The sequence below is a fragment of the Metarhizium brunneum genome, chromosome 3, assembly GCF_013426205.1.
Source record: "Metarhizium brunneum chromosome 3, complete sequence".
Taxonomy (NCBI): domain Eukaryota; kingdom Fungi; phylum Ascomycota; class Sordariomycetes; order Hypocreales; family Clavicipitaceae; genus Metarhizium; species Metarhizium brunneum.
Window position 1 is genome coordinate 4,153,164 of NC_089424.1, and position 17,017 is coordinate 4,170,180.

The 17,017-nt window shown below is 23.6% G+C and overlaps 2 protein-coding genes across 2 annotated transcripts; one reads left to right on the plus strand and one right to left on the minus strand.

Annotated features, from left to right (window-relative positions):
- Positions 1–4,315: 4,315 nt before the first annotated feature.
- Positions 4,316–5,314, minus strand: hipO (Hippurate hydrolase; the record flags this gene model as incomplete). The annotated part of the gene is made up of 1 exon (XM_014684547.1): positions 4,316–5,314. The coding sequence occupies one exon, from the start codon at positions 5,312–5,314 to the stop codon at positions 4,316–4,318; it is 999 nt and encodes a 332-aa protein (XP_014540033.1).
- A 2,596-nt stretch (positions 5,315–7,910) lies between these two features.
- Positions 7,911–8,985, plus strand: gloF_2 (2-oxoglutarate-dependent dioxygenase gloF; the record flags this gene model as incomplete). The annotated part of the gene is made up of 2 exons (XM_014684546.1): positions 7,911–8,102; positions 8,158–8,985. The coding sequence occupies 2 exons, from the start codon at positions 7,911–7,913 to the stop codon at positions 8,983–8,985; spliced, it is 1,020 nt and encodes a 339-aa protein (XP_014540032.1).
- Between the last annotated feature and the right edge of the window lie 8,032 nt (positions 8,986–17,017).

Consider the following 17,017-nt stretch of genomic DNA (forward strand, 5'->3'; position numbering starts at 1 on the left):
AAAAGGTTTAAAATTATAGCTAAAGCTAAAAAAGAGGATAAATAAAAATAATATATAAAATTCTAGCTAAGTAGGATTAAGTATATAACTTATAATAAGGTAATTAATAAGTTTTTTTATAAAATTTTTTTCTAGGTATAAGCGTTTATTTTTTATTTTTTCTTACTTTTTATTTATTAAATATAAGATAATAATTTTAAGTTTATAAGTATTAGCTAGCTAGTATTATATATAAGTAAGTATTATACTATAATTATAAAGCAAAAAACTAAAATATCCTGCTATATAATAAGATTAAAGTTAACGCTAAACTATAAAACCTACTAATAGCAGCCAGGAAGTAAATAAAGTATTAATAATTCTACCTTATATATTTATTAAATAAATAAATATTAATGTTTTTTTTTCTTATAAGACTTATATTAAAACTCTTTAAAAAGGCGTATTAAAAAACTAGTATTATAGCTAAGTTTATTTTAGTATATTATTAGGAGAATTATATACTTAATTAATCCTATAATAAAGTTACTAGTAATAATAATATATATAATTTATAATATACTAGAATTATATAATATAGTAATTATTACTTATATAATTAAGTTAAATTTTTAGTAATAAGTAGCTTAAAAAAGGGAAAAAAATACTATTATTATATATAATTTACTATATTATGCTATTGCCTTATAAGATAATATAAATCTATATATTATTAGGTTTATATTATTAAAAAGCTAAGCTACTAATTAGTTATTAAAATTAATTAATAAAAATATACCTGTAATTTATTTATTATCCTTAAGTTTTTTATACTAAAATATTACTAAGAATTTATAAAACTTCTGGCTTTAAATTAATATTTAGAATATCTTTTTAATTAAATTTTTTAAGTATCTAGTACTTTATATCTTTTAGTCCTTTTAAGAGCTACTTAAAGCTCTTAAATATACTAATAATTTGGTTATTAAATATAATAGACTAAAAATAAGCTAAACTAGGTAAGTTCTTTTACTTAGGGGATATAATAAGCTAAGATATATTAGGGTTGTATATATAACCCTAGCTATAAAGATTATAAATTATATTAATTTTACTTAGCTGCTAATATAAATAAAACAAGTAATTAACCTATATATATTATTTAACTAAGAACTTCTAATAAATTCTATAATATTACTTAAACGCGGTTAGTAAAAATAATTATAATAATTAATTACTAAAAAGGCATTTTACTATACTTTATAATAGTAACTTAGCTTATATAGTAATATTTTATAATATAAGTAAGTAATAAAGTACTAAACTAATAACTTTATTACACTAAATACCTTTAAAGTATTAAGCTATAAAAGGTATATAAAACTAATAATATTAAATATTTATTTAGTATTTAATATAAAGAAAAACTTATATAATATTAAACTATTTATACTTTAAAACAATAATTTCTTTTTTTATAATTAAGTAGGTATATATAAAATTACTGAATTTTAAACCAGATTATCTCTAGTATTTTAGTAACTAAATTATATATAAAATTAAATATAATATAATTATTATATTAAAATAATATTAGTAAAATTAATTAATAAAATAATATAAATAAAACTTATTATAATTTTTTTGTTTTAAATATCTTAGATACTTTTATTTTTATATTTAATCCCTATTACTAAAAGGGCTTTATTAGGATTTTATATTATATTTACACGTTTTATATTCTTATTATTAATTTTCTTTTAATCTAGATTCTTATTATTTTTGATTAATATTAACTTAATAAGTATTATAATATAGCTTTAATTTAAATATAATTACTTTTTTATATTATATTAATTAATATAAATAATTATTATAATTAAGTAATACTTATTATTTTACTTTTATATATTACTTAACTTTTTTTTAAGAGTATTATATATTTTTTTATAGCTTACTTATACTTTATAATATTATATAATTTTTTTAATTTATAATATTACTTAGCTTATATAGTATTTTACTTATTTTTTTATTTATATTTAGTAAAGGTTAACTATACTTAATATTTTCTTGCTTACTTTATATATATATTTTCTAAAAGCTTAAACTTAGCTTTATACTTTTTATTACTTAAACTAAGAGGCTGGCTTAATAAGTAAAAATAATTAGTATAATTATATATATATTTTTATAAAATATACTAGAACTTATTATAACTATAATACTAAACTAGTATAATATTATACTAAAAAAAACCCTAAAATAAGGGATTTATATACCTATAAGTATAATTACTAAAAATAATTAATAAAATCCATAAAAAATATATAAAAAAATATACTTAAAGTAATAAATAATATATAAAAAAGTTATAATATATAAATTCTAAAGGCAAGTAAATATAAGTATAAAGTAACTTAATTACTCTACCTAGACCTACTTTGCCTTACTTTTTATAGCTATAATTAGGTGTATAATTTTCTTGTTACTTATTTTTTTTAGCGCCTTACTTTTTTTATAATTATTATTAGGTATAAAGTTTTTCTTGCTATTAATTTTTTTTTTCCTCTCCTTATTATACTTTCTTACTTATAATTACCTTTTTTTACTAGTTATTTTTATTACTTAATATTTCCTGCTTATAACCGCTATTTTTACTAGTTATTTTTACTATTTAATTTTACTAATTATATTATTATAAGCGGAAATATAATAATAATATAAAAATACCTAAGGTTCTTAGTTAAGAGGCTACCTAGTATAACTAATAAGACCGCTACTTAAAATACATGTTACTTTAAACCTAATAATAAATAAATATAATTACTATAAATAATTATTATAATACTAATATTAAGCAGCTATAATATTACAAGAAATCTAGCGTTTCTAATAAAATATAAATACTATAATTCTAAAAGCACTCTTCTAGCGCCTTATAAAGGAGATTATTAAGGCCTATTATTACGACCCAGTCACAAGCTGTAGCGTAGGTCGCAGGTTAAGCCGGCTACATAAGCCACGGGATAATATAAGCACAGTAAGTAACAGATTAATAGTTAAAATAAGCTACTAATAGGGGAGAGTTTATTAATTATTTAATAAATTTTAAATAAACTAATAATATATATATAATTATAGTTTACTAGAACTTTAATAAATAATAAGTAAATATTATAATATATAAAAACCCTTAAATTTACTTTATAAATAAATTCTAGCTTTTTAGCTTCTAATAATAATTATTATATTAATTTAAGCTTTACTTATAACTTTTTAACTCTGATTACTTAGTTATAATTTATAACCTATTACTAATATAATACCTAACTGCTTAGATTAACTGCCCTAGTAGCTTTACTAATATAAATTATAACTAGTTTATCTCTTAGGAACCTTAGCTGTTACACCTATAATAACCACGTTTCCTGCTAGTATTAAAATACTATAAGTGCTCTATAAAAGTTAGCTAAAGTAGTATTAATCTAAATACTTATTAATATATAAACTTTATAAATATTTAATTACTTATTTATTAATTAAATATAAGTATAAATATTTTAGCTTAATATATAAAGTATATTATAATTATACTTAAAAATTTTATTACTTTATATAATATATTAAATATTTTTAAAAAATAAAATACTACCTTTTTATAAAGTTATATAAAAGGTATATATATATACTTTTATATATTTATAATAATTATTTATATTAATTATTTTATAAGTAATTATAATAGTTTAAAATAAGGTAAAGCTATTAGTTATAAAAAATATATAATATACTTAAAAGTCTAAAACGCTGAATTTTAGGCGTGTTAAAATACTAAGAAACTAGTTTAATATAAGCTACTTTAATAAAAATACCTTAAATGTATATATATAAGGGAAGATAAGAAGGTGAAAGCTAAATATAAAAAACGTGTAGTATAAAGTATTATAGCTAAGATAGTAAAAACTATTATAAAAGGGGAGAAAACCTAGGTATAAGTAAATAACTAAATAAATACTAAAAATACTATATAATTCTAGTATAGCTTATAATTACTTACTTAAAGGTTTAAATAAATTAATAAAGTAAAAATATTAAGAAGAAAACTTTAGGTATAAAACTTTTTATAAATATAATTAAAAACTAATAATTTAAGGTTACTTATTATAATTAATTATTATAATTAATTAAAAGAAATTAATTTTTATTATTATATTATATTATTATATATTTTATAGGTATTTATAAGGTACTTATATATTATATAAGTTACTTATAGTATACCTAATTTACTTATATAATAAAATAAGTAGCCCATAAATAACCCAAGAAAAGCTTAGATACCCACGGGTGCCCAGGGGTACCCGTTTTTACACCCTAGACCAGACTCTATAATGGGAGCAAAGTAGGGGGAGTGGTTTGTAGCGATGGCGCCTCCGGTCGTATTTCCACTTCCCCTAAAGTTCCAGTACGCATAAGGCACGTTATAACCGCCTCCAAGTGTCGAGAAGTCCTCGCACGCACGTGTGAGCTCCATTTCCAGAGCGTTGTCTCCAAACATTTGTTTAAACACCTTTCCAACCGCATCCGATATTAACACGTCATTGCTCGTAAGAGGAGCACGAACCTTGATGTCGAATATTGGTTCCAGAGGCATACCAGCTTCGCGACACGCCTCTCGAAACCGGCGCTTGATGAATTCGTGCACTTGTAGTCTAACCTCGACTTCCATCGTCTTTACGTCAAGGAGAATGTCAGCGTAGGCAACATAGTCATTGCCCGGTTCGCCGGCATGAAAACCCCAGCAAGCAATCGTGGCGTCTTTGCCTGGCCCGATTTCAGCCCTCACGGCGTCTTCAAGTCCAAGAACAACGCGCATCGCGATCGGGATAGGATCCGGATCCACACATTGCTGGGGATTTAGAGTCCCTTCGCATGGACCGCCAACAACTCGAACACGTATGGAGTCTGCAGCTACAAGCACCGGGCCGGAGCGGATAGATACGGAACCTGTCGCTGAGGGAACCACGTGTTGAGCCAGCATGAGGTCCGGCACTGGAACGAGGTTGTATAGCCCATCATCAATCATAGCCTGCGCTCCTCCCGTCTCCTCCTCGTCGGGCTGAAAAACAATAAGAAGAGTGCCACTCCATTCCGCGGCTGCAGCCCGCAACAGGGCAGCCGCACCGAGAGGCGCCGCCATATTCATGTCATGACCACATGCTTGCATGACGGGCCGGTCATTGCCATGACGGTCCACCATGCGCTTCTTGCTACTGTACGGCAAGTCTATTAACTCTTCAATGGGTAGAGCGTCCAGTTCAGCCCGTAGCATATGACCTTTTCAGCACCGTTTCGAAAGACCCCAACGACGCCATGACCGCCAATATGCTGGCGAACGTGGTATTTGAGTGACTCCAAATGCTTTGCAACCCTTTCTGCCTTCCTAGATTCCATGCCTGAAACTTTGATGTATCTCTTTGTAGAAGTTGGAAAGGGCTTCGAGCCTTGGTCGGCATTTTTCGACGACTTCTCCCTCATTTGCCATAGTAGGCTCACCATTTTCCGTGATACTCTTGTGAGGAAACATTTGGTGCTGGTTGTTGCATCCGATTGACAGCTAGACATGGAGTTAGAGGCTCGGATCAAGCTTACAGGGCCACGGGTGTCTGTACCGTGGAATGGAATAATGCTTACTATAAAGCAGGCAATTGATCTTTGCGAATAAGAGAGCATAGAACCCCTAAAGGCCATTCTCTCTGAAATGCGTGCTTAGGGAGAGGGTAATGAGGAAGAACACGAAGAGGAAGCTAGGTACAAATCTTGGCCTGTGCGGCCTTTTACTCGGCTGCCGCAAACACTGATGTAATCACTTTCTGGGTATCGACAATCAGCACATGTCCGCACATGCAGGAAATGAATGCGCTTTCGGCCGAAAGTTTACGCCTGGGCCAGAGTAAGTCAGCGGACGCGCTTACTTTTCATCTCCTTAAAAGCGCCCACCCCATGACGAGAGAAGTCTGATGATTGGAAATTGAAACCTATCCTAAAGCACCTTTATTTGAATACGAGAATCCTTCACTAGTATACGTGTTCTGGAATAAAAGGCTCAAACGGCTCCTAGACATGCACGCTGTGCGCATGTTCCAATGTTCAATAGGCTGATTCCAACGTCCTCGACTGTGTGATCTTATCGACTACTATGCAACCAACATGTCAGAATCCACCAGAGCTGAGGTGGTCCATGCCCACAGGGTTCCCCGTTCCATGTATGCATCTTTGTCCCAACTCGCCGTGATAAGGAGGGCATGAGGGCATCCATAAAACTTCTCCAGACTCAGAAAAGCCTCCGGAGGTTTTTCCGCATCCTGTCCCCCGGCGCAGGTGCTATCCCTCACAAACAGTTAGGCCTACCACCGAATCCGAAGCCATGGAAAGACCAGACAAGCTCCCTAATGCTTGAGAGGCTTCGTGTTATGACGATTGTAAGTGGATGTCACCTGGCTCCGGCTATCTGGGGTAAGTCTCTTGCTGAGTAAATTGCGATGCAGGGCCCGTACCTTACAATGACGGAGTTTCTGCCGCAACTAGAGCCGGCCACAAATCCAAAGGTCATCAATATTTCGTCTTCTTTTGGCTCCATCTCGAGTAAGTAGCCCCTTTATTGCCATCCTGTCCCTTGCTTATCGAGAAGAACAACCATATAAGCTAATAATCTATGATGAATCGAATACAATCGGAACGTGTCTAGCGTATCGTGCTGCGAAATGCGCATTGAACCAAGTATCGGTTACACTAGCCCGAGAGTGGGAGTCTGAGGGGCGCAAAACTGCGATTATATGTGTAGAACCTGGCTTTTTATCTACTAGACTGACCGGCTGGGACGGAGAAGATGATATGGAAACCTGCATCACGGGCCTGATAAAAATTATCAGCTCCATCTCACTTGAAGATAATGGTGCTTTCCTAAAATGAGACGGTAGCAAGATCTCATTCTAAATGTGACTTCTGGCAGCAAAGAAGTGGCAAATACAACAATCTCCAGGTTAACGGCTGAGACATGTTCTATTGGCTCAACACTACCTCACACATAGCGCTTCCTCTTGCCTAGACCACTAGTCCGAAGGTTATTGGTCACGATAGTTGCTCTTTCTAGGGCTTCAATGTTATTTCAGGGCTTGGATTGAGAGTCACAGCAGGGGGCTTCAGGAGCTTCAGCAGGGTATAAAAATGTCTGATGCAATTTCCCGGGTTTCCAGGGCCCTCAACCAAGTTATCCAGTCATCATCAATGTCAGAGAACTCACTGAATAAAGGCTCTCGTAATCATCCCAAAATACCTTCATTACGTCACGCAAATTGCTGTTGTTTTCTCAACAGGGACTGTGCAATCAATCCCCGTCGTGAAAAAAATGAGGCGTCCAAGTTTCAAGGTATCTGGCTGAGTCTATAGTTTATATTCGGGCTCTGTCGTAACTAGATGTTTAATAATTATAGTCGCTCAAATCCATTTTGGTCCATGGCTTGCTTACTTTCCCTTACATCCCCAACCTGGAAAGGCTAATGAAGTGATTCAGGCGTTGTGTTATTATGCGCCACCTTTTCGAACCTGGCGCTTGACCCATCAACTATGGCATCCAGATCGTCATTCCAGGAAGAAAAGACGGCGTAATATCAAATGGGCGCCTGGGTGAGCATGTATTCGTCGCCCACATAGAATAGTAATATTAGTAATCCACATGTATAATTGCTTGAAATATCTGCAGGATTAGACCCCGCACCTTGTGAGTTGAACCATGAACACAACTTGTTCTCATCTATTTTTGCGCTCGTACAAGTGCGACAACCACAACCCAAGTTGGCCAGGGAGTCTGATTTTGGATTCATCATATATCTTATAACCTGGCGCTTTCAAACGTCACACGCGATAACATGGGCGGCATCGCCAATCAGCAACATGCAATCCCCATCATCGATTTTGGCCCTCTTCTTCAAGATGACTGCACGCACGAAAATTTTGCCACCATCGGGAAAGAAATCTACGAAGCGTTTAGGGATTTTGGTTTCGCCTACATAAAAAACCACTCAGTTCCGCAGAAAGTGGTAGACGAGGCATTCCAATGGGTATCCAAGTTGTTCCCTCAAACGTAGCTTAGACACGAATCTGACCAGAGGGCAGAGCCAACGCTTCTTCGCCCTGCCACAAGGCGAAAAGGACAAGGTTCCCCACCCTCGAGAAGGATGGTATCACCGAGGCTACTCGGGCATCGGCCGCGAAAAAGTCTCCCAGATGGTTTTTGACGAGGAGGGCATCGCCAACCAACGTAAAAAGCCAGACTTCAAGGAATCCTACGAAATGGGTGCAGAGGGAAAGCTGCGAAACATTTGGCCTGCCGATAACGTGATCCCCGGGTTCCGCGACTTCTTCACCCAGTTTTACGAGATATGCTACGGCATGGAATTGCAACTGCTCCGCGCTATCGCCGTTGGCATGGGCCTGAAGGAGGATTTCTTTACCAATTACCACAAGACCAAGCAAAACCAGATCCGCCTGCTGCACTACCCGCCAGCCAAAGAAGAACTCCTCGCGACCGGCAAACTAGAAAGTATCAGTGCCCATACCGATTTCGGTACGCTAACCATGCTCTTCCAGGACCAAGTCGGCGGACTCGAGGTCGAAGATATCCATGAAAAGGGCAAATTCAACCCAGCGCCCTATATCCCAGGAACAATGGTTGTCAATATCGGCGATCTACTTATGAGATGGAGCAACGACGTGCTGCGGTCTACGCTGCATCACGTTCGTACGCCTCCAGCTGATGAGCCGTTGAAAGAGGGCGAACCGCGGATGACTCGCGAGAGGTACTCGATTCCATACTTTGTAGCCCCGGACATTGACTCTACAATTGACTGTATACCAGGCTGCTGGGGGCCGGAACGACCAAGGAAGTATGAGCCTATTAATAGCAGCGAGTACCTGGATATGCGGCTGAATGCCACCTACTGAGCAGCATCAAGAGAACGGGCAAAGGTCCAGTGTGACATGAATAAATGAATTGTTTACAAAGAGAGTACTCGTGCACGCCTTTCTCGAGATGGTGCTGGCCAACGTAGACCGGTGGATTGCTCGGCGCGCTCACCCCTTTTGCTCGGTGCGCTTAACCGCCCCACCACGCCCTGATTTTAGTCTAGTAATCCCGCGCTAAACCTTATAGTATATTTTTAGTATAAATATATAATAGCTTTTCTTAATACTAAAAGGCTATAATAAAAATTAATAAATTTTTTAAGGCTATAATATATAAATTTTTTAATAAGGCTATAGCTAATAAGGCCTTTTTTCTTTCTTTAATAATATTATAAGCTTTATTATAATAGCTAAAAATCTAAAAAACCTGCCCTTAAATTTATTACTCTTAGTAGGTTATAGTAGTTTTAATAACCTTTATAACGCTATATAAGTATTTAGTAAGTAAAATAATTATACTTTTAGTAAAAGCTTTATATAACTAAAAACCCTTATTAATAGTATTTAATAATTATAAGTAAGCTAGCTTAACTATAATTACAGCGGCTATTAAAGGGTACTTAGAGGCGCTAGGCTTTAAAAAATAAGCTCTTAAAAAACCAGCTATACTTACTAGCTTAAGGTGATATTTATTAATAATTCTAGTTATTAGGTATAATACTATAAAAAGTAAGGCTTTTATAATTATATTAGGTTAAGTAACTCTTTTAGGTATATAATATATTAAAAATTTATATATTAATAAAAGAAGTAAATTTTAAGCCTTTTTAATTATATAAGCTTTTAACTTTAAGGTATTAGTATAATAATATATAAAGAAAATAAGAAGAAGCTTTTTTTTTAGCCTAAAGATATTTATAATTAATATTAAAAAGCTTATTAATATAAATTAACTAGCTATATATTTTCCTAGTAGTTTATTAAGAAACTAAAAAAAAAGAGCTATTTTTTTAGGTATATTTATAATAAAAACTATTATCTTAAAAGCGCTATTTAAACCTACCTTTTTTATATTAAAAAATAGAAGGTTTTTTTAGAATTTATTAGTATAGACTATACTTATAAGATAAATTATTAGGGTTTTTATTTATTAAATATTATTATTATTATAAATTAAAAATCTATTATAAATATTATATTTGGCTTTATAAATTCTAAAAAGAAAAAGGGCTATTATTAAATATTAGCTATATTAGAAGAAATTCGCGCTAAGCTTTAGATATTATAGCTTAAAATTATTATAATAAACTTTAAAAAAGCATTAAAAAACGCTCTTAAAGTTATTTAGCTAGTAACTTAATAAGTGCTTTATATATAGTATATTTTAGCTAATATTAAGAATAACTTTTATAAAAAGTAAATTAAAGCTATTAAAACTATTAATAATAATAATAATAATAAAAATAATAAATCAGATAATAAAGCTTTTAATAATAGCTTAATAAGAGCTTTTTTAGCCTTTTAAATGCTAGTCTTTATAGCTATATTTAAGGATTTTTAATCTACTTAGATCTAGATAATTAATATATATAAATTATAATAATTTAGTATTTTTTATTATATAAAAAATATATATTTTAAGTTTAAGTAATAATAGGCTTATTATTTTATAAAAGAATATTAAATATTTGGCGAAAAAGCGAATAGTTTTATAAAAGTCTTTTATAAAGCATTAAAAATCTAGCTATTTATAGGAATTAAGAATTTTATATTACTTACTAATAGAATTTTATATATATTTAATACTTAAAACTATAATTATTATATAAAAATAATAAAAAACAAAGTTAAGTAATAATATTTAATTAACCGTAAGGAATAGCTTAGTAAGCTACCTATATAGATTTCCTATTAAGCTATTAACCTTTTAATTAAGTAATATAAGCTTATCTAAGCCTATAAAGCTAAAAAATAAGAGCTATAACCTTATATAGGCTGTTTTACTAAGTAATTTAGTCTTGTAACAGCTAAGGTTCCTAAGGGATAAACTAGTTATAGTTTATATTAGTAGAGCTATTAAAGTAGTTAATTTAAGTAATTAGGTATTATATTAATAATAAGTTATAAATTATAATTAAGTAATTAAAATTAAAAAGTTATAAGTAAAGCTTATTTAATATAATAATTAGTATTAAAAGCTAAAAAGTTAAGGTTTATTTATAAAGTAAAATTAAGGGTTTTTATATATTATAATAAATTACTTTTCTTATTATAATATTTTCTTTTAAATTATTATTATAATTATAATTTTACTTATATAAATTATAGTTTTTTTTATAATTTAAATATAATAATTACCTTAACTATTAATTTATTATTTATTTTACTTATATTATTTTATAGCTTATATAGCTAGCTTAACTTATAATTTACTTTTTATATATAATTAGGTTATAATATAATATTTTTTTTTTTATAGTTTTATTTTTAAAACTTAAGTTTTATTTTATAAATAGCTTTATAACCCTTTTTTTTATTAATAAGTTTATTTTTTTTTTTATTTTTTAGGATATTTTATTAATATTATATCTGGTTATATTTTTAAGTTAAAATTAAATATAAAGAAAAATAATAATTATAAATATATTAATTTTATTAATATTATAAATTTATTTAATTACCTTATAAATATACTTTATACTTATTATTTTAAAAATAATAAATTTTATTATATAATAAATAAAAAATTATAATATAATAAGTATATATAATATAATTACTTATATAATAGTATTTTAATAGCTTTTTTTTATAAGTATTATTATAGCTTTTATTTTATTTATATTCTTTTATTAATAATATTTCTTAGTAATATACTTATTAAAATAATAAAAAAAACTAAAGTTAAAAGAAAAAAAAGCAAGTAATAAGTTATTAAAACTTTATATATAATTAATTAACTTTTAATTTTAGCTTTTTATAATTATAAATTAATTAACTTAAATATAAAAAATCTAAAATTATATTAAAAATAAAAGTTTAAAATTATTTTATTATAATATAATAAAATTAAATACTAAGAATAAAATTTTATTTATTTTAAATGTTTATAAGTATTAAGTAATAAATAATTTAAATATAATAAGTATTTTTAAAAAAAGTAATTAGTTTACTTTTAAGTTAAGTAAAAAATTTTTAGATTTAAATTCTTTTATATTTTTTATACTTTTTAATAAAATTACCTTAATAAATACTAGTATTTTTTTAAGTATTTTATAGGTTTTTATATATTTTTTTTATATTTATAATTTTTTTACTTAATAAAATATTAATATATTTTATTTTTTATTTTTATATTTAGAATTTATTTTATTTTATATTTTTTATTATTTAAAACTTTAATATTTTTTTTTATTAATATATTATTTAATATTTTCTTAAAAAGTAAAATATATATTATAAAATAATTTTTTATAATTTTTAATAATAAAAATTTATAATTATTTATTAATATTTATTTTTTAATAATAAATAATTTTAATTTTTTATAATTTAATTTATTATTTAATTATATTATTTTAATATTTTATTAAAGTAAATAAATTATATTTTTTTCTTAAAAATTAATTTTTTTAATTTTTTTTAATTATAATATTATATTAATTTTTTTTATATAAATTTTAATTTATATTATATTTTTTTATATAATTTTTTTAGTTTATTTACTTATAATATTACTTATTTTATTTATAATTTTTTATATTATATTTAAAATACTTTAAAATTAAATTTATAATTAATATAAACTAATATTTATTTTATTAATTCTAATATTAAGTTATTATAAACTAATTATATTATAAATAATTATTTAACTTAATTATTTTATTAATAATTAATATAATATTATAAATATTATTTAAGTATTTAATTTAATTTTTTTATTTATTTATTTATTTATAAATAATATATAATACTTAATTTATAATTTATTTTAAATTATATTATAAATACTTATTAAAACTTAAAAGTAAATATATTTTTTTTATTTAATATAATTTTTTTTAATAATTTATAATTATTTATTATTATTTATAAAAATATATATATAAGTTCTTTTATATTATTTACTTTTTTATATAATAAAAAGTATTTATATTTTATAAGTTTATTTATAATTATAAATATATTATTATATTTTATATTAATTATTAGTTTTTTTAATATTAATAGCTTTATAATATAATTAAAAATTATTAATTTTTATAATTATATTAATATTAATAATAATTATAATTTTTTATATAACTTATATTATAAAGCTTTATTATTTTTATATTATATATATTTATTAATAATTTTTTTAATTATTTTCTTAATTCTTAAAAAATTATATTATTATTATATTTTATTTAATATTTTATAAATTTTTTAATATTTATAAACTAAGTATTTATATATTTTTTTAATATATTTTTCTTATAATTCTAATAATATTTAAAATTTTTTTTTATACTTTAATATTTCTTTTAAGTAATATATATATTTTATTAATATATTTTTAATATATTATATATTATTTATTATTTATTAATATATTTTATTATATATTAGGTTTTTTTTTTATATTTTTAATATAATATTTAATTATTTTTATTAAAAATTATTATTTTTATTAATTTTAAAAAGTTATTTTATTATTATAAATATTTTTATATTATAATTATTTTTTTAATTTAAAGTATTTATTTATTTATTTTTAGATTTTTTTTAAGTAATTATTTTATAATTAAATTCTAAAAAATATTTAATTTATTAAATTTATTTTTTATTTAATTATTATATTATTATAAAATAAAAAATATTTTTATAATTAATATATATTTTAATTTTATATTTATTTTTTATAAAATAATATTTAAATTTCTTAAAAATATTAATAATTATTAAGAATTTTTTATTATAAATAAAATAATTAAATTTTATTTTATAAAGTTTTTTTAAATAAAATATAATAAAACATAATTTTTTATTATTATTTTATTATTTTATTTATATTTTAAAAGTAAAGTTTAATAAATTAATTTTTAGTTTTATTTTTTTTTAAGTTAAAAATTCTTAAAATAAGTTTAAATATAATAAGTTTTTTAATTTTATTAAAAATATATTATATTTTATTATTTTAGTTTTATTATTTATTTTTTTTAATAAATTTATTTAAAAGTATTATAATTTTATTATAATTTTTAATAAATTTTTTATAATAATTTATAAAGCTTTTAAAATTTTATATATTTTTAATATTTTTTAATATTAATTAGTTTTTTATTATTTTAATTTTTATTTTTTTTATTTATATTTTATTTAATTATATTATATATTTTAAAAAGTTTATTTTTTAAGTATAAAATTTACTTTTTATTAGTTTTATTAATAATTTTATATTTTATAATATTTATAATATTTTATATATATATTTTTTATAGTTTTTTAAGGTTTTTAAGAAAATTAATATATTATTTAAATATATTATTATAAAATTATTTAAATATTTTTATAATATATTATTAATTATTTATTAAAATATTATTAATATATTAATAAATTTAAATAATATTATTAAGTATTTAAATAATTTAAATTTTATTTTAAAAATTATTTTTTATTTATAATTTTTTTTTATTTAAATTAAATTATATATTTTTTTTAAGTTTAAAAGAATAAATTAATTTATATTATATAATTAATTTTATAATTTAAAAATAAATAATAATAATATTTAATTTTTTATAATAATTATATTTAATTATTAATAATTTATTATTAATTATAATTTTTTATTTTTCTTAAAAATAAATATAATTAAATATTTAATTTTTAATATAAATACTTTAATATAACTTTTTATTAATATTTTATTAATATATTTTTATAATATTTTAAGTTTTTTTATATTTGTAACGGCTTAGGTTCCTAAGGGATAAACTAGTCGTAATTTATATTAGCAGAGCTACTAGGGCAATTAATCTAAGTAGTTAGGTGTTATATTAGTAATAGGTTATAAACCGTAATTAAGTGATTAGAGTTAAAGAGTTATAAGTAAAGCTTATTTAATATAATAATTAGTATTAAAAGCTAAGGAGTTAAAGTTTATTTATAAAGTAATATTAGGGGTTTTTATATATTATAATAAATTACTTCTCTTATTATAATATTTCCTTTTAGATTATTATTATAATTATAATCCTACTTATATAGATTATGGTTCCTTCTATAATTTAAATATAATGGTTACTTTAACCTTTAATCTATTATTTGCCCTGCTTATACCGCCTTATAGCTTATATAGCTAGCTTAACCTATAGCTTGCTTCTTATATATAACTAGGTTATAATATAATATCCCCTCTCTTATAGTCTTATTTTTAAGACCTAAGTCTTATTTTATAAATAGCTTTATAGCCTTTTCTTTTATTAATAAGTTCCCTCCTTTTTTTATTCTTTAGGATATTTTATTAATATTATATCTGGTTATATTTTTAAGCTAAAATTAAATATAAAAAAAAATAATAATTATAAATATATTAATCTTATTAATATTATAGATTTATTTAGCTATCTTATAAATATACCTTATACTTATTATTTTAAAAATAATAAATCCTATTATATAATAAATAAGAAATCGTAATATAATAAGTATATATAATATAGTTACTTATATAATAATATTTTAGTAGCTTTTTCTTATAGGTATTATTATAGCCCTTATTTTATTTATATTCTTTTATTAATAATATTTCTTAGTAATATACTTATTAAAATAATAAAAGAAACTAAAGTTAAAGGAGGAAAAGGTAAGTAATAAGCTATTAAAGCTTTATATATAACTAGTTAACCTTTAGTTTTAGCTTTTTATAGCTATAAATTAATTAGCTTAAATATAAAAGATCTAAAATTATATTAAGAATAAGAGTTTAGAATTATTTTATTATAATATAATAAAGTTAAATACTAAGAATAGGATTTTACTTACTTTAAATACTTATAAGTATTAAGTAGTAAATAATTTAGGTATAATAGGTATTCCTAAAGAGAGTAATTAGTTTACTTTTAGGTTAAGTAAGGAGTTCTTAGATCTAGGTCCTCTTATACCTCTTATACTTTTTAGTAAAATTACCTTAATAGGTACTAATACTTTCTTAAGTACTTTATAGGTTTTTATATATTTTTTTTATATTTATAATCTTTTTACTTAATAAGGTATTAATATATTTTATTTTTTATTCTTATATTTAAAATTTATTTTACTTTATATTCTTTATTATTTAAGACTTTAATATCTTTTTTTATTAGTATATTATTTAGTACTTTCTTAAGAAGTGAAATATATATTATAAGATAATTTCTTATAGTTTTTAATAATAAAAGTTTATAATTATTTATTAATATTTATTTTTTAATAATAAATAATCCTAATTTTTTATAGTTTAATTTATTACTTAATTATATTATTTTAATATTTTATTAGAGTAAATAAACTATATTTCCCTCCTTAAAGATTAGTTTTTTTAATTTTTTATAATTATAATATTATGCCATTTTATTTTATATAAATTCTAATTTATATTATATTTTTTTATATAATCTTTTTAGTTTATTTGCTTATAATATTACTTATTTTACTTATAGTTTTTTATATTATATTTAAAATACTTTAAGATTAAATCTATAATTAATATAAGCTAGTATTTACTTTATTAATTCTAATATTAAGCTATTATAAGCTAATTATATTATAAGTAATTATTTAACCTAATTATCTTATTAATAATTAATATAATATTATAAATACTATTTAAGCGTCTGGTTTAATCTTTTTATTTATTTATTTATTTATAGGTAATATATAATACTTAACTTATAATTTATTCTAAGTTATATTATAAGTACTTATTAAAACTTAGAGGTAAATATACTTCTTTTATTTAATATAATTTCTTTTAATAGCTTATAATTACTTATTATTATTTATAAGAATATATATATAAGTTCTTTTATATTACTTACTT